Here is a 26898-nt window from a genome sequence, read left to right as displayed (position 1 = left end):
AATGGACAAAGTAATAAAAGACTTACATTTATCCATGGTAAGCTATGTACTCCTGAAAATCATAGACAACTACTAAAATGCTGCACACTCTACAATAATTAGCTTACTGGAAAAGCTAAAGAAAAATGCGGTCATAAATAAAACGAAAAAAATGCACAATTAAACAAAGAAAAAGGATACATTATCCTTTTAAAAAAGTTATAGCTCACTAATGAAATACCCAGAGAATATATCCTAGGCCGATATTCAAAAGTGCTATTCTTTGCCTCAAACTCTCAAGGCTTCAGGAGACATTTTTCCCTACAGAAAGTGGACATGAGAGCTATTTGTTGATGTGAAAACATGCTTACAGTTTCTGTGTGTACATGCAGAGCACTATGTTGTGTTATACCGAGGCTATGAAAGAGTATAAAAAGGCCACAAGATATTTTTTCAACAAAATACACACAATCAAGTGATCTGACAATGATAATAGTCCTTAACAAGACTTTAATAAATGTAGTGTTTTTTATGTTGTTGTTCCAGTTTAAAAATGCCATTCACTCATATCCAACGTATCCATCCCTCTGTCTTTGGTGCAATGTCCACCAATGTACACAGAATATACTTCAGCATTCAGGTGACATAAAACCAGCATGGAAATGTAGGTTATATTATTTAAACAATAAAGATAAAACCATTCAGATGTGTTTTGTGGTCCCATATGTTTAGCAGCTTGCAAGTTATTATTCTGAAACCATTATTCATTAAAGCAGGATGTTTTCTGAACGCAGAGTGCCGGAAGATCAAGACCTCTTACTTTGGTAGAGAATGTCATCTAGTAGCACCGTAGGCTACAGGAAGGCAAGACACTTTTGCATTCAATGTACAGTTAATGAAAAGTGGACAGTTCGGTTTCAGGAACATATCAACAGCCTGTAAGTATCTGAGATATGCGGGTTAGAATTTTCTCCTACACTTTGAACAGACATTCTTATAAAATCCATGAGCATTGCCCATCCATCCATGATTAATAAAACAGTAATGCAAATTACTTTAACACTGTTATATATTCACATGATCACCATTGTAATTCAAAAACAGCCACTAACACAAACACACTATATGTACATAACATATATATGCCACGACAGTTTGCCAAGTTGACTCTTCACAAACTAGCCAGTTTCAGCAGACATAAATAACCTTGTACCAATGTTTAGGCATTTTAAAAGGAATTAAATGTCCTAGGTATTTTAACTCCTTTGCAAACTTTAAAAAAAATCCTAAAAAGTCAGTGCAAATAGAATCGTCATACTTGTTTTCACCAAGAAAGATTCCTATTAAGCTGAAGATAACCCAAGTTTAAGATATTAAGGAGGAAACTGATAACATTGTAAACTGCCTTCAGCAGAGGTTAGAGCAGATTAGGAATCAGAAGTCCTATATCCTATAGTAGTGCCTTCTGGGAGTAAGCATTTTGTTGTGATGGAGGAGGCTGTTGCTGAGGTGGTTGTGTGCCGGGCGGTTGGGGCAAGGTTGAGGCGACTAAGTTATAGTTTGGCACCTGGGACATAGTTCCAGAATTCGGGTAAGCAGCAATGTCAGCAGCAGCAGATGGCGGCGGGCTGTAGACAGGACCTTGGTTAGCATAGGTACTTCCTGGAACAGAACCAACCATTGCACTAGAAGCAAAGCAAGGTGGGAAACCATAAGTATCAATGAAAAAGTAGACAAAAACAATTTTCCCCCCAGTGAACATGCATAAAAGAACAAATGTGTGTTTGTTTCCATCTCTAATGAAAGCAAAGATTCACTATAACTAATCAGAGGCCCAAAGGATTTGGAGTCAAGGAATTTCATCTAAGATGCAATTTAACTGAGCACTAAAACTGCTTAAGCAGATCATCTGGAGAAAATGGTTTAATTTAATTGCGTCTTAGGTGCAACAAACCAACTCTCAAAAAAATTAACTGGTCCCTGCAAACTTCTGAGATTTCCTTCTGTTTTTCTTACCTATCACAAATTTTAGAGAGGAGCTCAATGGGGTTTCTCAGAACATCACTACATTACCTGCCATTTGTGGACTTCTACTAAGATCTCTACAGATCCTTGCTGACAATACTCTCTAATTCACATAGCTCAATAGCAGACACATATTGTAATGGCAAATCAAGTAAAAACACTGCATCAAGCAAGAGTGGAGAAAGAATTAGTCACCCTGGACACACCCAAAAACGGGAAATTGTTTTGAGAAATGTGCAGTTTTCTGAGTCCTATATATAAGGTTTTTTAAAAAAAATAAAAGAAATTTGTTTTAAAGGCAATCCTAACCAGGGACATGGGTGCCACAGAAGTGGGATTCATTTCTGAGTAAGGAGCTTCAGGACCTCACTGTAAATGTCATTCATCCACCAAACAGAGGGTCTGCATTTTTTAAAATTATGCTCTATAAAGGAATCAGGAGAGGGGGGAAACCCTTTTAGCATATTGCAGATGTCATGAAATACTTAAGGCAACGGTTTAGATTACATTTCCCACTTACTTAGTGTAAGAGGTCTGAACAGGCTGGCTAGGTAACCCAGGGCTTGCTGCAGCAGGAATGGTGCCTTGATTAAGAGACGGAAGCTGTTCTGGTGGAAGACTGTAGCCTTGTACATGGCCCATCTGGGCACCTGCTGCCACCATATAGGCATTACTCTGAGGTTGCCCCGAATATACCTGGAAATGCACATATATAAGGCAGAGAGAAACACAGGAATACCCAACTTTGTTTTCCACTTATATTCATTACACTTCACCCTTTTAAAACGCAAAAAAAATACTATTTGAAAGCATTTTAGCAATCTTTGCAATTTAAATGCCGAAACAAATTCCAGAGAAGATCAACTATGCTAACTGATGATTCAGCCTCACTCCTGAGCATAACAGACTCTTACAACTCTCTGAATCCTAGATTTCCTCACAGGATGCATATTGCTTCCTATGAATCCTAATTCAATTTAATGAAGCTGAAAACACATTAACAATATTCCATAAAAGCTGACAGATTATACTTTATTAAATTAGTGATCCTTTGTTGACATGAATCTCTTTTATTCCAGTATAACCTTGATATGCCTCCTGAAAAAAAAGAAGGCAGATATTTATCCCATTCAATGTTTAGGAGAATGCACTGTTGGATATCGAAAACCATAATATCTGGCACAGATCCTTAAACCTCTGTTTGCATACCTGAGAGCCAGAAACACCCGACTGAGTCATGTAGTACTGTTGGTTTTGTAGTTTTGAATACATTGAATACATTGGATCTTCATTCATCAGTTTGGTGTATAATGAGAGTGCCTCCATCACTTTGACATTGAGTTCTGAAAGCTCTGAATGTTTCCTAAATGAATAATTATAATATAAATTAATTTTTTTACAAAATAATTTAAAAATGAACATTGTGAGCATTTAACCTCTGTTTTCACATAACATGAATAGTTTTTTTTTAAGATGAGGGGGCATTTCTGATTGCTGATAGCAGCTACTCTGGCATTTTCCAATCTATTTTCTCTACTATCTGAAGACCTAACACAAGACCCAGACTGGAATCCAGGTCTGGAGCTCATCCTTGATGGAGGTATATAAAAAAGGGAATAAAATAACTGTGTTAATACTGCACCATGAACACTAGGTATTCACTAGAATTTGGTTCCAGGAAATTCTCATCCTCAGATTTTGGTACATAGGTACCAAAATCTGAGAATGTTCAAGTCGCATTACACATTTGTGTCAAAAAGCAAAATTTGGATATACTTTTTGGAATTCATTTTTGGATGTGAGGATATTTTCAAGTCCTTGTTTATAGAATCCATGGAAGCAAAATTTGTGGATACAGAGGGCTGAATGTATACAAATGCCCCAAGACCAAACAAACTGCCAGAAATGAGTTAATGGCAGTCTTTTAATGCAGCAAACTACAAGTACTAAATCGAAAGACTTAATCACAAAAAATGGATGTGAATGCTAAGTAAATACTCTGTCAATAACCAATAATTTGTGTGAATTTGTTTGAAAAATGTGCATGGAATAAGACATTGGTTCTAATCCTACTGGAAGTCTCAACTAGATAGGAGTGGCCCACTAAATCAATCATTTCAGGCTTCCTTTAAAAGGAAGTCGATTTGCTTTAAATAAAACAGCACATTTCCTAACCCTCCACCCCAAACCCTGTTTTCATTTAAGACTGCTTAACACTAATTGCTAAAACAAACCAATTTCTCATTTAAAATTTGTCGACTAGCCTTACCTGTCAATGTCTTCCAGTTTTTCATCAATGAGAGGTCCCATTTGATGGCACATAGCTAGAAATAAAATTTGGAAAATTTATTAATGACTTGTTCTGCGATTACTGTGCTGTCGCACCCAAGCTGATTTAAATGTCTTTACTGCTAACATTGTATACACTTGGTGAATGCCGGTTTGCCTTCCTGTTTGGGCAAGGAACTGCAAAAAATCAACATCCATGCTATTTGGTCTTGAGCCTATCTCCAGCCAGGCACTATCTTGGTTTTCTCACAACAAAGTTCATACTCAAAGTCTGAAAGTAACTGGTTGTTCTTGAAGTCACAGCTAGTGAATGAGTCGGTAGACGAAGAACAACTGAAAGTTTCCCTTGGTAAAGGAGCCTCTGGGGGATCCAATGCCCAAGGTGGTCAGGCTGGAGGCCGAGACAGTAGGTCTCTCCTATTGAGGCCTGGCACCTTGGTGGAGGAGCTGGAAACTCCACAGGCAGCCACTGAACAGCGATAGATCAGTATAGGCGAATTAGTTCCCAGAAGAGTAGTGGTTATTGGCTTGAAATTGCCTATCCAAGCCTGGATCTTGGAGTGACCAAATATAGATATGGGTTGCTTACCTGTAAACATAGTTTCCCGAGTGGTAGCCTGTGTATTCACACCAATGGTAATCCCTGCGCTCTACCGACTGGTGGTAACTCATTAAACTCAATAAAATAACCCTTTTTAATAATTTTTAAAACCCACTGGTCATTAGTTATCTCAGACCAGATGTTATAGTAAGGTGCTAAACGATCTTCAAAAAATGGAGGCACTGTGTCATGTATTTCCTTACTTAAATGTCCAAAACAGGAATTATGTGTAACTGTAGTAACATTCTGAACTTTAACATATGGGTTCTTTAAATCCGTTGCTGGCCTGCGCGAGCGCAGGGATTACCATTGGTGTGAATCACAGGCCTACCACGCGGGGAAAACATGTTTTACTTCCAAGATTCCTTGGTGGTAATAACTAATCTAAAATGGCTCCCTTTCCCCAGGCAAAGGGGCGGGCAAACTTTCTGACGCAAACCAGGAAGGGTTTTCTTAAGCTTCACTCTCATAAAGCTAACAGGAAAATGGCTACCCTCGAGCTGTGGGTGAGACAGCCTTACAAATGAGCTAGTATCTATACAGTTCCATCACAATTACCTTTATGTTATGTATTTTTCATTTTATTCGTCTTTGAATAATTTTATTACACATATATCATCTTTGAATATGACTTTGTGAAGGTTATGATAGTTTTGAACTAATAAAATATAATAAAACAAAGTAAAATAAAAAATAGGTACAGTGGATGACAACTGAACACAGAAAAATAAAGAAAATGTTTAAGATTGTAAAAAAGTTTAGTTTGTTATGGGCGGCTTTAAAAAAAATTGTAAAGCAGAGGTGGGCAACTCTTTGAGTTGTGGTGTCCAGATTCTAAGTTTTGAAAGTGCTGAAGGACCACACTTTTTGTTTTTAAAATTTATTAAAACAAATAATTTTGAAATGTTATTTAATTCATTACGAACAGATAACTACATTATTTGTATTATTTCATCAGTACACACAAAATCCTTTCCCAAATGAAAATAGCTGCTATATTGTAGTTTCAACTTAAGTGAATCACTTCTGATTTAATTGTGCCTTGCACTCTGGGGGCTTTAAAACTTTGAGGAGGGGTCTCTAGAGGTCTGGGGAATGTACTGTTGAAAAGAGTAATATCTCAAAGATGTGGAATTGGCTACCTTGGCTGCTATTAGTATATCATTATCACAGCTTGAAGAGAACTGGGTTGGGACCCTTACCTTCAAGATGGACCAACTCTGGGAGATCTGGCTGATCATCACTTGGATCTGCACTTTGCAACATCTGCAATAGTTGGTCCATTTTATCCTAGAATATGAAGCAAATACTCTTTACTGAAAACCATGTATCTCATGTATGTTTCAATGAACTACTATTAGCATTCCCAATGTCTTAGGGGAAATAATTTTTGCCATTTTAAATCTGAACAGAAAACTCCACCGACATATCAAAAACTGCACATAATTCCAAACGACGTTTGGCTTCTTAAGTGTGATGAGGAACTATTCCTCAGAACCCTGGAAATGCTAGAATTACTACAACATTTCTGATATAAAGTATCTTATACCATACGCACAAAATTAATTTGTTATCAATGTTACCATCAAATATTTTTCACCAGTTATATATCTGTTATAATTGGGTATACTATAATGTCTACACTACTCAAAACACTTTCAAAATTTCAAAGTTAATTTAGATAATACCCATACTGCACTGACTTGCCCATATAGTATCATATATATGGATAAGTAAACAGATATTTTGATATATATGCCAAAGTTCCCAGTGACTGTATCCTTCAAAAACAGAACTGTTTTAAAATGTCTTTTTAACATATTATAACTTTCACAAGACTCTCTAAAGTCAACATAGTCAATAATTTATTCCTGCACTACCACCTAGTGGTACAATGGCAAACATTTAGAAAAGTGATAGAAAAAAATACTCAACTGTAACAAAGTTATGGTATAAACTGCTATTTCAATTGGCATAAACAGCATATAACCCGGATATTCTTCACAACCCCCCCCCCAAGAATATAAATAAATTAGCAATATGCTCTAGATGAAAAATACACTACTTATACTGTAGATGAAAGATTTCTATGATCTGAGGAGAAACCAGACTTGCAGAAGTTGGCCATTAAACCATCTTGCAAAACCTGTTTAAAACTGGGTCAGTTGCACACCATGTAGTATTTGGTGATCTCTGCTAAAGTTTATTTCGTCGTCGTTGCCGTCATCATCATCATCATCATTTTTAATTGATATCTTATATTTCTTGCAACACTAAGACTATAGGCAGATTGCATGGTAAAATTAATACAGTATAGGGAAACACCCCATAAATACTGATAAAATGGGGAGGCGGTGGGATGCTTAACTCGAAACATCAGAACTAGCCAATCTTTTTTTTCTCTCAAGCTAACACCTGCAAATCTGCAACAATTCTTAAACTGAAGTTTTTCTAAATGGTATCTTTTACACCTTGCAAATGCCTGAATTTTTATACATACTTCATCAATATATACTGGTTCAGGTTCTGGCTCAATCGTTTCAACTTGAACTTCATCACTAAACTGCACTGTTTTCTTCTCAGTTTTCACTGTAAAATGCAAATTAAAAGAAAGACAAAGGTTTAATAAATAACAAATTGATATCTACACACATGCTACTGGGTTGGTGAAATATTTTTATCTGTCCTTCCTTCCAGTCTTCCCCACAAGCAATCCCTCCTGAAATCACTACTGACATCAATAGATTTATTATGCAAGATAGGTCACGATATCAGGGAGAGAGCTAAGGGGACTAGGTATCCAGGACTCACCCTTGAATGCATTGTCTATAAGCCCAGAGTGGACAAGTGTTCCCCCCTCTGTGAGTTGTTCCTCTGTTTTTGAGCACATCGGAAGTGATGTCACATCACAGCACTTCAATTTTGGTCAATGTTTGGCTGTTTGGGGGGGTACAAAATACCCCCCCCCCCCAGTTGGTATGAAACGTAAAAAATCTGGAGGGGTTTGGAGTAACCAGCTGGTCTGGCAGGCTGCACCTCCTACTTCAACATAAGCCAACTAGTTATACAGTCTGATTGTTTCGTATTCTTGAAGATAATACAACCAATGAATACTTAATACTGGAGAGCCTCCTAGAAGTAACAAACTCATTGTAGATGCCCATTTTACTTTAGGTTAATAGTAAAAAGGGAACCTCTCAAATATGGACGACACTGAACAAAGGGTTTAACAATAACATGTGCAATTTATCATAAGAAGGAACAAAAAAGGTATTTTGCTTGGCTCTCTCAACTGGACTGCACTTTTCTATGTGAACATTACATTACTCACTCATTTCTGGTTCAGCAGTAAGATCAGCAGTTACAAAATTAGAAGGAAATAATCCTGTCCCTTGATGAGTTTCACCTTTCCACCAGTTTGGATCACTAAAGAGTAAAAGAAAATAAAAGAAAGAAATGCATATCTCTGCTTAGAATCTGAAAACAGCTTTAGAATTGATGTTTATTTTTATGGATAACATAGATGGAACTAACTAATTTTACAATGAGGTCAGTATTGCACTATTAACATGCCCACATCACCATCCCCCAAAGCCTCTGGGTACCATAGGAAACAGTGGAAATAAGGCAAACTTTTGGCCATGAAAACAGTGAAGATTTATGTCTCTCCATATTCACCTCACTCATTGAAAACATCTGTCATGTGACACAAACATGCTAATGAGCAGCGTACTCTCCCAGGAGTACTATTCAGATAGTTGGGATCTATAAAAGTATATTTTAAGCAACTGGCTGAGATAAGGCAAACTGATTTTTCCACACACCTCATCATTTTTATATCTCTTTTCACACTCAAAAGTACTTCAGCCCTTCTTGTTTGCTCGCAGGAGTTTCTATTTTAGTGTTGTCCATAACTATCCTTACTTGCCATTCCTCACATACAATAAGCGCCTGCCCCATCTGCTTGATTTTCATCTAATAGGGTGATTACCTCCACTGTGTTTTGACCTATCTCTTCTCACTCAGATACAAACATATATCTGGGAACGGATCCCTGGAAATCTCTGATGCATTGGCAGAAGTCAGCAGATGGTCTATACGCTACAATAATCCTTCTCTTTTGGCTCGCTTTTTGAAACTGAAGATGATACAAAGCTGTTCTTTCTAATGTGTGCAAATTGAATGTTCTAACCCTGAGTGACTACTTGTTAATCACCATCTGTTGCCATTTCCACTGAATAACAGGAGTTATTCTGCTTTAGATACAGAGTCGGTATTGCTACCTTCCTCCTCATGTAGACAAGGCAGAACCTATTCTTGGTTAAAAGGTCTCAAATGAAACTTTGATCTGTTCCCACTGAAGTGGGCAATATTCCTATTCCCCCTCATATTTGACTACTCTTGTATTCAGATAACATTTCCAGTAGATGTCAGGTAAAATAAAAAGTAATTAAGGGTCAAAGTAGTAGTCAATGGGAAAATATTCAAAAGGTCGCCTTATTCCTACTTCTGGGCTGGTGTGAGGATTATTCTAAAAGACTACTCTTCTTTAAAATAGGCATCCTCAAACTGCGGCCCTCCAGCTGTTTGGGCCTCCAACTCCCAGAAGCCCTAACAAGCTTGTTCAATTGTCAGGAATTCTGGGTGTTGAAGGCTCAAACGGCTGGAGGGCCGAAGTTTGAGGATGCCTGCTTTAAAATATAGGAATTAAACTGTGGTCATGACCTGTTGTTAAAACTCTCCTCTGGGAAGAACAGAGGCTCAATCCCAAGAGTGGATTTATACTCTTTTATACACCAATATAAAAAAAATATGCTGCAATCTTGTTCAGGTGACAGCATGGAAAAAAATTACAATAAATGGAACTTAGACATATATAAACTGTATTTATTGTATTCAATTAAAAATGTCCTCACTTTATACGTGATACTTTTATATTCCATTGGAGTTACCTGTCATCAAGTACAGTAATAAGCTCTCCAGCTTTAAATGTCAATTCATTATCTTCAGCAGCTTCAAAATCATAAATAGCTCGAACTTTTCGACCCTCGTGTTTGTGATTTGTTGAGAGAGTTGAAGTGCTTGGATAAAGACCGGAAAGAGGTGTTTGTTGATGTCTTTGTTCTTTCAATGATAATTCAATGGCTGTGGGGGCATGAGAAGGATCAATAAATTTAAAAAGGTATGATAAAAGGCATCCTTATCTGCATTTAAGTCACTTCAACATACAATATAAAACTTATATTCTTGCATTTTTTTCATTATGCTTAAAAGTCTTTGTGGAGTTATTTCTGAGTCAGATAAACACTAATCACCCTAATTGTAGTGAGAACAACTGGAATTTTGCTCAGCTAAAGTATAAACATTTTCAAGTGTTCTGATTGCCAGGACAAAATGTGTAGAGTAGTGCTCCTAATATCTTCAAGGTATTTTTGTATTTTAAAAATTAGGTTAGATAATACCTTCTATTTTTTGTACAATGCCATCTATTATGCAGTATATTAGATAATGTACATGTTGTGATCACAATCCAGGACTTGCACATTATTTGTGCAAAACCTCAAGTAGCTATCAAGAAAGTCTTAAGAGCATAAATGATGTGAAATCCTTTTATTGATATAACCAATATTTTTTTAAAGAAAAAATATCTGGCAACTATTAAAAAGCTTGGGCAAAATTCATTTTCAAACTTTCCCAGGTGATAACAGTTTTACATTGTCTCTGCCTGAAACTATGCAACCTTGCAGAAAAGATAAGAGTCTATCTAGCATTGCTCTCTGAAGTACAGAAAGTGGGAAGTTAAAATATTCCAAAAATGTAGCATCTGTGACACACCTATAGTGAAAATAAAAGTTGGATTAGACTACTAGTTCTTTTTCATATAATATCTTTGGGGAACACATATAATTATTCAAAAGGAAGCATTATTAAAAGAGCACTGCAACATCAAGTTCTCAGAAAATATGGAACAAAAATGAAAATTAAATAAAGTGATGCAGATGCCTAATTTATTCCAACCGTAGAATCATTGATTTCTATTATAACATTCAAGGAGCCCCAACAACAAATCACCATTTCAGGATTCTCACTGGACAATAACTGACCTTTAGCTAGATCCTCCTCCTCTTTTTTGTTTGCTACTATTCCAGGATCTTTGGCTACAAGAGCTGGACTTGCTTTTGCTTGCTCTGCAGCCTGGACAAAGAACAGAGAAAGTTATTTTAAAAAATCAATTAATTAAATCCCATAATTGTAGGCCATATTGAAAAACACACTACTAAGAAAGCAATCTATGTATCCACTATAAATCAAGCAAAAAGATAGAAAGAAGGTACTGTTTTTAAGAGGCTTAAGATGAATATAAATGCTCAGTGCTCATACAATGAACTTAAAAGTGATCTTGTAGTTGCTGTCTCATATGGTTTTGAGTGCTGGACTAGGACAATGTTGCAGTGAGGCTCAAAATGCCACTTAGCAATGGAAACCTATAGGTTGTCGTTGGCCAAGGCCTGCTCTCTAAGCCTAAGAGAAAGGAAATGGCAAAAGTCCTCAGAATCAATCCTGCCAACAAAATCCTAGGATAGAGTCCCCATAAATTAATCAAATTGAAGGCACATAATACCAACAAGAAATGCACAGAAAACTGCTTTTTCAAAACTATCCACATAACTCTCTCCACCTCCCAGAATTCATCTGATGTTACAACTGAACAAACAACTATAAATCAAGACGATGGCATATAATCTTGCCTGGCATATCTTGGTAGAATTTATAGATGGGCATCTAATCTTAGTAAATATCAGGTTAAACTACTAGCAACATATTTTATACATAATGAAGGGATTGCAACATATCTCCAAGCTTCTGAGATGCTGGTAAGTAGATTTATATCACGATTATGGGTCTTACACCTCCTCCTTGTGGGAGTGCCCAGCCCAAGTTTGCTTCTATCATGAGTACACCAGGTTGGGAGTAAAAATATGTAAATAGTGAATTGAGCTACACACCTCCCCCTGATTTCCAGAATAAAGTCCAAGCAACGTGCTAAATATATTTTTTTATGACAGCAAAAATATGTGAATGGTGAATTTGGCAACACACTTTCTCCTCATTTCCAGAATAAGTCCAAGACCTCTTTTCCAATGGGTTTGTCCTGGCAGAAAAACTTCAAAGGCAACTGAGTTTAGGTCATCTCATGTCTCTTCTTCCAACCTTTAGCTGCACCTCACTAGAGTCCTTCTGGTAATCATTTATTGCTCCCTTCAGCTCCAAATCCTTCACCATTGTCTGCCTTTCTTCTCTTTTAAATGTCTTGTTCCACCCCTCCTGTTCATCCTCAGCTTGCCACCTGTCTACCAAAACCCCTTCATCTAACACTGCAATTGGACAAAAAAGCACAGGGCCTCTCAGTTCCCAACTATTGTCGCCTCCTCCAATCTGCAGCTGGTGCCTTCCTCCTCACATCTGCCCAGGTAGGTCAATAATGCGAGCAGGCTCCCCACCCTCTACCATATCCCAGCTACAATAACATTGAATCAATAGGAACCTGGGAGGTCAATATATGTAAATGGGTCTACTCTAGTTGAAACAAGTGTGTTTTCAAGGGAATTGTATAAACTGAAAAAGAAGGTAACCTTGGTTGGCATACAGGGATTAACCAATTTGTGAATGATCCTCCCTTGCTACTTCAATAATATATTTTTGTTTAAAGGAGATGGATAAGTTTGACAGAGGTAGCCACATATCTATGACATGAAAAAAATCACACACAATTTAAGGCAAGGGATAGACAATTTGGTAGCTCTTTCTGGCGTAATATCTTACCTACATTAGTTACTTTTTTGTGATTTCTGTATTAAATAGTTGCTATTTTGCATACGAGCACTTTACCTGTGAACCAATAATAGGAAACATAACACCTTGCTCCTTAAGATTTTTTATCATAGCAGATATCAAACTAAGTTGGGGGTCATTCTTGAATTCATCGGTCCATTCCACCATGAGCGCTTTTAATTTTTCACAGACTTTTGGATGACCCTGGGTGAAAAAGATAAAAGTTGTATGACATTTATGAAACTCATCATAAGTTGAATCTTATTTCAGTTCATGAATTTGGTTGACTTAATTTGATCCTCACTATTCAGAATGACTTCAGTAGGGCTGAAATGTGACTAACGTAGTATGGATCCAATATGCGTCTTTTCAATCCAAAGCCTTTTAGAAGCAAAACTATGCTTCATTCATCTGTATCAATCCTACATCAACTTTAATCTTACCCACATCTTCAGTCATACTCTAAAATAGTAGTTCCCAAATGTGAGTCCCCAGGTGTTTGGGATTTCCAACTCCCAGAAGTCTCAACCAGGATTTCAAATGGTCAGGAATTCTGGAAGCTGAAATCAAAAGCATCTAAAGGACCAAAACCAACTTGCAAGCCAGCAGTATCAGGAAAGATACTGTATCAGGAAAGATACAGGAGAGAATGCCTCTAGACCATGGCCATATAGCCCCCAAAAAACCTACAACAACCCAGTGATTCCGGCCATGAAAGCCTTCGACAATACAGTATCAGGAAAGTTTACAATGCCTCCAGTTTATTTCAGGAAACTTATAATAGATGTTAACTCCCTCCCTATATGTTCAACAACCTTATGGCAACCTTTAATAAGTTTAGCATACATTACCTTATTTAGGACGTTGCTTACTTCACTAGCGAAATCTCTTGAACACACTTCTAAATGAAATATTTTACCACAATTTGAGACACATGCTCCAAGAAGCTAAAGAAAAGAGAGGGGGGGGGGTCAAAATTAAGTATCATATAGTAGAAGTTACAATTATTAAGCATTTTTTAAAAAAAGCAACATACCGTCAATGCTTGCATAGCAACATGAGGATCCTTGTGGTTCACTCTTTTCATAACAGAACGAAGACAATCTTTAGGTCTAATAAATACAAACAGGACATTTTAAAAATACATCTGCACCAATCACAAAATTAACCAGAAAGAAAGAATATGTAGGAATATAAAAGGAAATTAACAACAACCTTTTTCTATAGCTAGCAAAGTCTTATGCTCTAGCAGCTAAACCAAATTACTTTAAAATGACTACTCCACATGAATAACAGCTTCTGTAATTCTACTTGTGTGCTCTCCAGCAGAAGGATTATCTGGCAAAACTGCACTGTCTGCAAAGCTTTTGCCAGAAGTATCAGTACAGTACCTGCAGGTGCTTTATGTAAAAATGATTGCAAACAAGGAGGCATTGCTCTTGCCTTTCAGTAAGAATTCAGGGGAAAATGATGAGTGGTTTTGTTTCTTTCCTGAGGCATCACTGAGATACCTGCATCTAATAAAAACCCCAATGGGAGGAGAGTAAAAACCTACATGATGGGGGTTTGTTTGGCTATGAATTAATGAGTCAAGCTGCAGGGGGAATGTGGGTAGGACCATTTAGCATGAGGGTCACACAGGACACAGGCGTGCATCACACGTTATACATGCCAGTTCTACACTAACTGGCAAAAACCAGATCAATCGTTTAATCTGGACCAACTTCTACAACAGGGTGGACACTCTGCAGCGCTCCAACTGCAAGCAGTCCTCACCACTGGCTATACTAGCTGAGGCTGCATGTGTCCCATTCGTGTTTTACATTCAATATGATTTTTTTGCTCAAAAGAAATCTAAACAAAGCAAGTCTGGATAGAACAAATAATATCTTGGACAGTGACCTGTTTGCTGTAATAGCTCTTAGGACAGCTAATAGCATTACCACTAAGAAACATTGTTATAGAAATAAATGCTATTCTTATATATGTGAAGAGTTAGTAAATATAGCACCACAACCAAGTAATAGAATTCTCCCTTTTAAAGACAAGGAATTTACCTGCTTTTTATTATAGCAATTAAGAGATTACATTTTCATTTTACTTTAATGATTTTAATTCTATTCTGCATTTCATTTTTACAGCAAACACTAATATTAAGGTGGGCCTGGCTTAAATTACACTGTAGCATTGAGTAATTTATATTTAGTGGTGTCTATATTTAACAAACCTATGTATCATACTTAGCACTACTAATTATAGAAAATGCCGCCACACAGCACAATCATTTCTCACTGTACAAATCTGTGAACTTGTCTTATTCTGCTACCAAGTTTCTGACAAAAATAACTAGAAAAACAATAATTTCAAGGTCTTTAATTTATAACATTCGACAAATCCAACTCGGTGGAAAACTTCTACTGTTTTATTTTAAAAATTCATCAATATAGCCACTGTTAAGATAATGCTGAAAAAAAAGTGGCTTAAACAGTGCAAGATTAATTGAAATATATATAACATTCTGTAGCACACATTTCATTTCAATTTTCTAGTCAAATGAATCTACAGCAACAACTTACTTTATGGTACCATTTAATAGATGATAAAAATAAGCTAATCCATACAAATATATACATATCTTTTTAAACCAATTTAAGTCAAGCCACGTTAAATAGATCACTAGGGATTGCTTTCATGGTCTCAGCATTTCAATTAAGTCTATTAGTGTTTACTGCATGGGGAAAGACATTTAAAATCTGATATACAACCACCTTGAGTCCAAATTAGCTGCAGGGCTATAATTCCATATTCTGCCCAAATTTTGAAACCTTGGGAGATACACTTTTTCCATCCAACCATTCCTGTAGATACTGTACATCTTGTGGGAACATGGAAGAGGACCAACTTGCTCTGGAGTTCTGTTTCTAGAAAGCATAAACTAGTACCCTCTGTAATGTCCTTCGACCATCAGGCAAAGACCTTTGGGGAAGACCTATTCATAGCAAAAGGGCTTTGGATAATGTGCTTTATTGTATGTGTTTGTTGTTTTAAGAGTATGCTATTGATAGATGCACATTTTCAAATTCCATTGATTATATTTTTGCATGTTTTTAATGATGTGGGTTTTTTATATGAATCTATTTAATTTCTGTAAGCCAACTTTGTGTTCCGGGCTGGGAAAATAATAACAATTGTGATAATGATATTAGATCATGTGAAACGTAGTTAACGTTAAAATAAAATAAAGTCACAATTGCAAGTCAGAACCCCACTACTGTCTAAAGATCCAAAGAGAGCAAAACTGAACTAGTTATTTTAGGTCAGGCAACTGGGCAGGCTGTGAATCCCCACTACCTGCTGGCCATATCACCAGAAACCATAGGAAGTGATGGGAGATCTCTTACAATTTCATGTTTTTGGCCAAAACCCAGCAGTTTCCCCCATGTTTTCTGAGATTTGGGAGCAGTGGGAGGAGGACCTGGAAGGCTGAAGTTTGCCCATGCCTGCACTAAATGAACTCCAAGCTTTTGATGCTTCTCAATACTACCAACACTTTGTAACACATAAAATTTTGTAGTCCTCTCATAACACCTTCTTGTAATTCCACACTTTGCAGTGAAACTACTATCTCATAATCTTCTAAATTAAACTGAACTTTAAATAATTGCAATAAAATGAAGATCTTAAACAAGAAATATACTCACCCTGTTCGTGACTGTCCAACTTTATCACAAATATCTAAGATAAGCCCCCAATCTTCAGCCGTATTCATTTCACTGGTTGCTTTTTCTTGAAATAAACAAAATGAGATGGAATATATGTCAACACTGCTAAAAATTCAGTGCACTGCACAGAACAAAATGTGCTAAAACACAAATTGATATGGTCATCTTTTTAAAATGTATTCTTCCAGATGATTCTTGAATGCAGGCCTACTGCAGCATTATATCAAAATTTAGCTGAAATGAAATGTTACACGAACTCTTAAGAAAACATAACACACTTGTAGTTCTAAGGGTGTGAACATGGTTAATAGCAGGTTCTCATTACTCAAGACATTAGCACATTGGTTTGTCAAGTCAACACATTTCTGCTGCAGCCGCTTCTGTAGATCCTGCATGACAGCAATAATATACTCTATCATGTAAATCCTTGATCTTTGCTTTGAAAAATTGCTCTGAGTATTGTTTTGATCTGCCAGACTCCATCCAGACGTTGGTGTGTGAAGGTGTCATGCAATCTTTCAGTTGTCATCCACTGTGCAAAATATGCAGGAATGTTAAACATTTTAAGCATAATAGTAAAGTGTGTTTTTGGAAAAAAGGTTTTAAAACTGATGAAGGGTGAAAAAATTAAAAACAAGAGGTCATAGTTCTACCTCATGTGATTGTGCAACACTGCCATACACTGCTTTCTGGAAGAACATTTTTGCTTTAAAAGAATGGTTTAAATGTGCCATGTAGAATACAGAGAAAATGGAAAAGAGAGAGACTGAAAGGTATTAGATAAGATACAATAAAGGTCTGTGTAGAAAGTGTAGTGCAACACAGGCAGAGGTCAACTCTGTAAGATGTACTTAAGTCCCTTCCCCCAACATCCCAGCTGCCATAAAATGATGATTCACTAACTTGAGGCCATTATATTACCACCTTAGATTAAGATGTCATAAACTCATATCAGGCAATTCAAAGATGTTACCAACCACTGCTGTCTTAACTATCCAAATTGCATACAATTTCATTTTACTATATTTCAGTATCAATGTTTTCTGGAACTACCAACAGAAGTAGAAGCAAAAACGCTTTTAAAAAGGGTGGGAAATCAACATTATAATGACTCCTTAGATGATCTACAATAATCATATCATAAGACTCAGCACAGTCATGGCTAGTCAAATTACACTACAGGTTAAGCATTCTTTATCCATAATGCCAAAATCCAAAATACTGAAATTAGACTTCCTGCATGTGCTAGAGCAAGATGACTAGTAAAATCTGGCACAGCATACAATCCTAATTACACAGTAAACACTGTGGGCCTTCCAAAGTAAGGACTGAGCTAATAATAAATGTTAAGATCAGGTTTGCTTAACATATCTGAACTATCATCATCTTGGGACACAAGTTTTGCATGGCTTTGATTTCTGCAAGAAACATTGACGTTTATGCACACAGAACCATATTCCTTTTCACAGTGAGTTCTTATAAGTGATTTTTCACTTTTGGATATCAAAACAAATAGCAATCAGGAAGCTTCTAAATACTTGTTAAAAATTAACAGCTATTGGGGTGTTGTGCGGTTAACAACTATTAATTTTCAGTTTCGAATATGTCCTCATAATAAGACACAGAACAGTCCACGTATTGTCTACTTTGATTGACAATGGCTTTTTAGGATCTCTGAAAGATGCATTTTCTATAATCAACTGTCTGGCTGTTTTAATTGAAAATACCAAGGAAATCTCTTCCATGAAAAGAATGACCTAATTCTAATAGCTAGTCCTAACTTGAGTTGACCTACTCTATCAATGAAATTTATAGAAAGCATTGATTCATTCTGCTATTGATTCAGCTGGGGCTAGAAAATAGAGGGCCTATTCTGTTTTTTGTTTTTTTAAAATACAAATGTTCAGGGTTTTAAGTGTTTTGGCCTTTTCTACTGTTTTGTATTTTAAAATATTTTATTTTATTTTATCAGGAATTCGTTATTACATTTTTGCATGGTTGTAACTGTATCTCACAATAAAGAAGATAACATTTAATATATAAATATGCTAATAAATACATACATACATTAATTACTATTCTACTATCAACTTATGACACTTTCAGAAATTCATGAAACACTGGTAACTACTTGGAGACAACTGAGTACTCCCCACCACCAACAAATTAGAAGAGCTGCGTAAAAGTTTTCCATTATCGAACAGTCTTGTAAATATATGCCGAATTTGAAATTTTATACTCTATGCAGGGAGCTAAATAGATTTAGAGGTCAAAATTGATATGGTATAGATTAGATATGTCACCAGCATATGCCACTAAATTTATTTTGGCCTAAGTTTCACATTGTCAAATATTTGTACCATCACTATAATTATTCAAATAATGATTTCAATGTTCAATGCCTGAACTATATTTATCTGTGTAAATGAATTCTACCAGACAAGATACTGGGATTCTTTAGTGGTTTGAAAGAAAGTCTGTAAATATTTCTAAAAGTGGCAAGAAGATGGGGAAACAACATCCCCACACTCCTTGACTGCAGCTTTGCTGTCTTAAAAACTGCAAGTATATCTTTCATTGATTAAGTTCTTGTTTCCACTCAAGAGGATTTGCAGATAGCAATCATTTCTGGGAAGCAAGCAAAAGATAAACCGCCTCTGCTTCTATAATGCCAACACCAAAGTGCTCTTCAGTTAGAGAAATAATTTTAAAAAGCAACATTGAAGTTAGACAATATTTCCCTTGCTTTCCTATGGGACTTATTCCCAATTAATGTACGTTACTGAACACAGCCATATATACTTGCAAAAGACCCTTCTTAAACAGGATAAAAACATTTAAAAAATAATTCAAGGCACAGCACTGACCCTATGAATGTTTACTTAGGCTCAGGTTCCAGCCGACTTGTGTATCTGTGTATATGTTATTAAAAATCTAGGGTTTTGACAGGGATATTGCTTTATAACTAGGTTTGTATTGACCTTTGGACATTTTGAGAGTGTTTCTAAAAGCAATGATTAGCATAAGTGCAACCCCCCCCCCCTACAAAAATCCAAACACAGAACCCATGAGTAAAAAAATGAATTTATGAAGGAAACCCACTGCATGTAAGCTTTTACAAAAACACATAGATATATTTTATACTCATGTGTAAGTCTTGAAAAATTAGTTAAAAATCAACCAAAAAATCTGGTCAACTTATCTATGTGTCAGTATGACAATTGCATCTTTGCTCTTATCAAAAATTAGAATTGTCCCCTTCTTTAAGAAGAGTGATCTACAGAAAGAGTTTAATTCATCTTGGGAGGATCAAAAAGAAGTACTCCCCCCTCCTTGCTGTGGTGCCATTTCTGGCCTTTTTGATGCTTGTGTGAAAAAATGGTGTGGCAACCAGGTGGGACTGACCCTCTGAGAAAAAGTTAGTGCTGTCCCCTCTCTGTGGAATGACCTTTGACTTATCCATGGATCATACTAAAATCCATAATTTTGGCCTCCAAAATCAGCCCTCAACTTATACATGATGTCAACTTAAATGTGAGCATATATAGTAAACAAGTCATAAATTTATTTTATCTTTAATTCAACTATCACCAGAATAAGATACACACACACACACACAGAATATATGGCCATTTTTGTCTGCCATATATTCTGTTAATGAAGTTAGCCATGATATTCATCAGAACCTGTTTGTGCGCTTGCAAGAAATATCCAGTTGCCCACTTCTGAAGCCTCTTAATATATTTTATCCACTCATTCTGAGAACAGCAGACCTCAGATTACACAAACCCATTCACTTTGTTCCCACTTTAATCTGAGAAAAGCAAACACTTGAAAACTCCAGTTATTTGAACCTAGGGGTTCCTTGCACTTAGCAAATGTTTTTCCCTGTGGGAGAAGAGTGAATTCATGAATCTGTACACACCAAAGGCTTGCTCCTTGGGAGATTTGAATGGAGAATAACAAGTGAGTTAACAAGTGTGGATTCTGCTACATAGTATTCTCCATCTTTGTTTTGGAAGAACAAAATCATTTTATTTTCTATGCAATTTACACTTCATGCTAAAAAAAGTTGCTCTCTTTGGATTTATATTCCCTTTCTCCAAAAACAATAGTTTTCCTTAGATTGCCTACATATTTTGTTTCAGTGGATCTCCGACGATTAGACTATCCAGTATTAACAAGTGCATCCCTCTGGCAGACATCCTACGGTTTTATGAATCACTGCTGACTCTACATAAGCACTGAAGTCATCCAGTCATGGGATTTCGTGTCAGACAACTATTTTTTTTCTAACAGGTTTTAATAGGAAACTTGTTCTTCTTGTTGTGCATCAAGTCATTTATGATGACCCAAAAGAAATTTCCTTCAGGGTTTTCTGGGCAAAGTATGTTCACAGGGATTTGCCCTTGCCTTCCTCTGAGGCTGAGAATGTGATGAACTCAAGGTCACTCAGTGGGTTTTCACGGCCAAACACTGATCTCCAAAAGTTGTAGTTCAATACTCAACCCACTACACCACCACACTGGCTGTTTGGTTCTCTGTTATGGCAATTTTCTTCTTTCCTCTTATTTTTCCTGCTGTTTTTAACATGAATTTCACTCTTACTAAACTTTGAGGGTTGCACTGAATCTTTCTATCATTGTTTCTTATATTCTTGTATCTCATTACTCTTATACAAATGTGTACAAAATTTGTTTCATGCACAAAATTCTTCAAAATATTCTATAACGTTCTTGTGTGAAAAGCTAGAGGTACACCAGCTGAAAAGAGAATTTATTCACGCTGTAATATTCCTACAATGAAGGAACTATCATAAACACATTGTACAGAATACAAAATATACAGATGGGGGCAATACACAAACATTCATTTTATTGGGCCATTTCCAACTATGTATGTAGTAAGCAAACCCTCTAAATGTATGAAACTAACTCACTGCACTCCATAACCATTTAATTTATATATCAGAACATCTTCTGAATGTAAATATATATGTGAATCTCCTGAATTATTGGGGTGAATCATTTTTTCAATATAAACTGAAAATAAAGAGGAGTGATCTACAGAACTTTCAAGCCTTTTATTTAAAAATGAGGAGTGAAATACATGAAATTACTTTCACCCCAACTAACATAGTGGGATAAAGGGAGGATAAAGAATCACAAAAGCAAATGGGTGGGGTTCAGGGATAAGTGGATAATGGACAAAGTATGAGGGAATGGAAAGTTGACTCACAATGAAGCAAACTGATGAGAGTGTCTGAGTGGGGAAGGTCTGGGTTGGAAATATGCAGACAGTTTGAGCACTTGGATATAGCTCTGAAGGGTTTTGTACTTGGTATCATAAGAGAAACTGACCCTGAGCATCAGGCAAAGTGAGAACACTTTGTTTGGGGAAATGCTTTCAATGTACTGCCTATTTAAACAACAAGGACAGCCTGTGGATAATCCCATTTACACTACTAGAAATTTTTAGAAAGTCTTAACTGATATAGCTTGAGTAACTTATCCAAAATGTCTGCTATCAGAAGTGTTTTTAATTATTTTATTTGCACATCTGTACATAGCATCTTGGAGATAACCACCAAGTATGAATATGAAAGTTGTTTATATTTCATATGCACACAGTCTAAAGGTAGTTCTATACAAAATAATTTTGATAGCTGTGTGCAAAATTTGTGGACATTATAGAATTATAGAGTTGGAAGAGACCACAAGGATCATCCAATATGATCCCCTGATATGAAGGAACACCCAGTCAAAGCACTACAAACAGATGATCATCCATCCTCTGTTTAAAGCCTTCACCACACTCAGAGGCAACATATCCCACTGCCAAACAGCTCTTACCATCCTAATGTTCATATTTAATCTCTTTCCTTGCAATTTGTTCCACGGGCTAGTGTGCAGAGCAGCAGAAAACAAGCTTGCTCTTCCTCAATGTGACATCTTTTAAAACATTTAAACATGACTATTGTGTCCCCTTCTCCACCTTCTTTATCCAAGCTGAACATACCCAGCTCTTTCAGCCATTCCCTCACAGCGCTTCCAAACCTTTGACCATTTTGGTTGGCCTTCTCTGAAAACCTTCTGGCTTGTCCACATCCTTCTTGAATTGTGGGGTCCAGAACTGGACACAGGGTTATTCCAGGTGAGGTCTGACCAAAGCAAAACAGAGTGGGACTACGATTTCCCTAGATCTAGGCCAGGCATGGGCAAACTTTGGCCCTCTGGGTATTTTGGACTTCAACTCCCACAATTACAAGCATGGGCAAACTTTGACCATCCAGGTGTTTTCAACTTCAACTCCCCACAATTCCTAACAGCGGCTGTTAGGAATTGTGTGAGTTGAAGTCCAAAACACCTGGAGGGCTAAAGTTTACCCATGCCTGATCTAGATGTTATACTTCAATTGATGCGGCTTAGAATTGCATTGGCTTTTTCAGCTTCCACATCACACTGTTGACTGACATCCAGCTTAGAGCCCTTCCAGACAAAACTCTATATTCCAGGATCTAATCCCAGGTTTTCTGCTTTAAACTGGATTATATTATATTCTTGTCCTTTAGAATGAAACTCAAAACCTGGTTATGGGACCAAGTGTTCGAACAGTAGAGGTAGCAATTTATAATGAGACCCAATTTGTGTGAATGACAAGGGACTGACCTGGACTATGATTTCAAACCTGCATAATTTAAACAATGTTTTAGTAATTTTTATTTTAATTGTTTTTATTATTTACTAGCCGTCCCCTGCCACACGTTGCTGTGGCCCAGTATGTGTATATGTTTTGTGTGTGTATATGTGTGTGTGTATATATATTTGTGTATATGTGTGTTTGCGTATATATATGTGGTTTTGTGCATACATTGTAAATTTTGTTGGGGTTTTTTTTTTTTTGCTTTTTAAGTCTCTTCTGCTATGTTTTTCAGTGTTTTTATGAGTGATGGTCACTTGTTGGCCTGATAGGTGTATTGTGTCCAAATTGGTGTCAATTTGTCCAGTGGTTTTTGAGTTACGTTAATCCCACAAACCAACATTACATTTTTATTTCTATAAACTAGCTGTCCCCTGCCACGCATTGCTGTTGCCCAGTCTGTGCATATGTGTTTTGTGTGTGTATATATATGTGTGCATATATTTGTGTATATGTATATCTATGTCTGCGGTTTTGCGCATGTGTTGTAATGTAATTTTTGTTTTTTGGCTTTTTACGTCCCCTTTGCTGTGTTTTCAGTGTTTTTATGAGTGATGGTCACTCGTTGGCCTGATAGGTGTCTTGTGTCCAAATCTGGTGTCAATTTGTCCATTTTTTTTCTTGTCGTGTTAGGAGCGACTTGAGAAACTGCAAGTCGCTTCTGGTGTAAGAGAATTGGCTGTCTGCAAGGGTGTTGCCCAGGGGGTGCCCAGATGAATTGATGTTTTTATCTTCCTTGTGGGAGGCTTTTCTCATGTCCCCGCATGAGGAGCTGGAGCTGATAGAGGGAGCTCATCCGCCTCTCCCTGGATTCGAACCTGCGACCTCCTGTCGGTCTTCAGTCCTGTCGGCACAGGGGTTTAATCCGCTGCACCACCGGGGGGCACCAATACGTCCAGTGGTTTTTGAGTTATGTTAAACCCACAAACCAACATTACATTTTTATTTATATACGAGGGGTATTTTTTAAGTAAGGTCTGTTTTGTTGTAGACACTAGTAGTTCACGCGCATACCGCAACGAGTGCATGTGTCGTGTACCGGCATGCCTCGGGAACAACTGTGCTCAGTTTCTGCTCTATAGCTAACCTGTACGGTTCTGTTCTGTGCTTTAAAAATGTTTAAGACTATCAACTCACCCACCACATGTGATACGGTTTTTGTCAGCAAGGAACCTGAGCGGTCCTCATCATGGACGTTGTCACGGCCATCTTTGAATTGTCGTACCCACTTACACACTTTGCTTTCACTCATAACAGTATCACCGTACACTTCACAAATCTGTCAATGGATTTCTGCAGCAGGAAGGTTCCTTGCTGACAAAAACCGTATCACTGAGCGAACCTCACATGCGGAGGGTGAGTTGATAGTCTTAAACATTTTTAAAGCACAGAACAGAACCATACAGGCTAGCTACTGAGCACAGTTGTTCCCGAGGCATGCGGTATGCGCTCGTTGCGGTATGCGTGCAAACTACTAGTGTCTACAACAAAACGGACCTTACTTAAAAAATACTCCTTGTAGATTATTGTTGTTGGCATTGAATGAATGCCTGTTGTGAAGCCACCCCGAGTCCCCCACTGGGGGTGAGAACCCTGAACGGTTTGGGACCACCCTACCTGCGTGACCGTATCGCTGTCTACGAACCCACACGCTCACTCCGGTCATCTGGAGAGGCCCTGCTCGTGATCCCGCCCGTGTCACAAGCATGCTTGGTGGGGACGCGAGACAGGGCCTTTTCTGTGGTGGCCCCCCGACTCTGGAACGCCCTCCCGAAAGATCTCAGACAAGCCCCTACATTGGCAGTCTTCAGGAAGGAATTGAAAACCTGGCTGTTCCGATGTGCCTTTTCAGATTAGGAACTTCCAGCACCAAATCCTAGAAGCATCTTAGTAGAACCAAGATCACTGCACACTGCACACCGCACTTATATTTAATCCCACATCAGCACTTTTAACCCTGTACCCCTACTTCGGCCGGCCCAGTTTTAATAGTTTCTTGTTGTATTGTTACTGTTATTGTTTTCCTGCTTAACTGTTTTTAATTTGCTTTGGGTATTGTATTGTTGTACTGTGTTTTTGGGGCTTCGGCCTGTGTAAGCCGCATCGAATCCCTTGGGAGATGCTAGTAGGGTATAAATAAAGTTATAATATAATAATAATAATAATAATAATAATAATAATAAGGATGGGATACAAATATACACTCCCCTTGAAGGCGCAGGTTCGCAGCTTGGGTGTGACCCTGGACTCGTCGCTGAGCCTGGATCCCCAGGTTTCAGCGGTGACCAGGGGAGCATTTGCACAGCTTAGACTCGTGCGCCAGCTGCGCCCGTATCTTGGGAAGTCTGACTTGGCCACGGTGGTACACGCTTTGGTCACATCCCGCCTCGACTACTGCAATGCTCTCTACGTGGGGCTGCCCTTGAAGACGGCCCGGAAGCTTCAGCTAGTCCAGCGCGCGGCAGCCATGTTGTTAACAGGAGCAGGGCGCAGGGAGCATACAACGCCCCTGCTGTCCCAGCTCCACTGGCTGCCGATTTGCTACCGGGCCCAATTTAAGGTGCTGGTGTTATCCTACAAAGCCCTAAACGGTTCCGGCCCAAAATACCTTGCAGACCGCATCTCGGCCTACGAGCCCACGAGGACCTTGAGATCATCCGGGGAGGCCCTTCTCTCGGTCCCGCCTGCCTCACAGGCACGCCTGGCGGGGACGAGAGAGCGGGCCTTCTCGGTGGTGGCCCCCCGGCTGTGGAACACCCTCCCTGCTGAAGTTAGACAGGCGCCCTCCCTTATGGCCTTTCGTAGGAGCCTGAAAACATGGCTCTTCGAGCTGGCCTTCAACTGAGTGCCATATCATTGGAAATGACGACCGGAATGGACTATGACTATGAAATCGACTATGACCCCAGGATATGACGAAGCAGATTTTTAGCATAAGTATAAGTTATGTAGTAGTAGATTGTTGTGTACTGTCTTGATTTATTGTAAACTGTCCTTTCTATGTTGTTGTTCACCGCCACGAGTCGCCCTAGGGCTGAGAGTGGCGGTCAATAAGTGCAAGAAATAAATAAATAGATAAATAATAAATAAATTAAATTTAAAAAGCGAGTCCACGCTGCCAGGTAATCTGGGATAAGCAGAAAAGCTGGGATCAGATCCTGGGGTATAGGCCCTGTCTGGAAGGGCCCTCAGAATCAAAGGTGTCACTATCTCAACCAATTTTGGAATGTTTCAGGATTTGGGATGAAGATAGCTCAACCTGTAATGTAAATACAGTAGACCTTATGGCAAAACCTAAAGAAATCTTTCTGAACAGCTGGATTGTGGTAGAATCTTAAATGTAGACTTATATAATATCTATGTCTTCACCACTCACAAGCTGCCATTCTTAAAAGTTCTGGTTTGAGATAATTTCAATAAAAAAAACCTAAGTGTTGAAAAATAAAAGGCGAGGGAGAAGCGGAGCTGGGTAGGGCCCAGCCTGGGTTGGGGTGCCTCTGTGGCCTGCCTGCCTGCCTTCTACTCACCCACGTCCTGGTCGAAGGGGTTCGTCGTGAAGAGCGGCATCTTCTCGAGAGGGGAGAAGGGAATGCAGCGGCCGAGGGAAGCAGGCTCCGTCCGGCCGCCCCTCCGGCCCTGGGGCGAGGAAGGAGGGGAGGACAACCAACGGCAACAAACGCCTCCGCGGAGCGACTGAGGGCGCGAGGCCCCAAGGCGGCTCAAGCTCCGCCCCCAAACGGCCCCCTCCCT

The 26898-nt window shown here is 38.1% G+C and overlaps 1 protein-coding gene across 1 annotated transcript; it reads right to left on the bottom strand.

Annotated features, from left to right (window-relative positions):
* Window positions 1–460: 460 nt before the first annotated feature.
* STAM (signal transducing adaptor molecule) lies at window positions 461–26898 on the bottom strand. Its single transcript, XM_060782350.2, has 14 exons — window positions 26676–26898; window positions 16429–16513; window positions 13764–13839; window positions 13579–13674; window positions 12785–12931; window positions 10999–11089; window positions 9847–10039; window positions 8226–8320; window positions 7395–7483; window positions 6097–6184; window positions 4274–4328; window positions 3214–3367; window positions 2525–2700; window positions 461–1664 (listed from the first exon to the last, which is right to left on the bottom strand). Exons 1-14 carry the CDS (start codon window positions 26713–26715, stop codon window positions 1430–1432), a joined length of 1620 nt encoding a protein of 539 aa, XP_060638333.2. The 5' UTR covers window positions 26716–26898; the 3' UTR covers window positions 461–1429.

Source organism: Anolis sagrei, chromosome 6, assembly GCF_037176765.1.
Source record: "Anolis sagrei isolate rAnoSag1 chromosome 6, rAnoSag1.mat, whole genome shotgun sequence".
NCBI classification, from domain to species: Eukaryota; Metazoa; Chordata; class Lepidosauria; order Squamata; family Dactyloidae; genus Anolis; species Anolis sagrei.
This window is presented reverse-complemented; position numbering and strand designations above follow the sequence as displayed.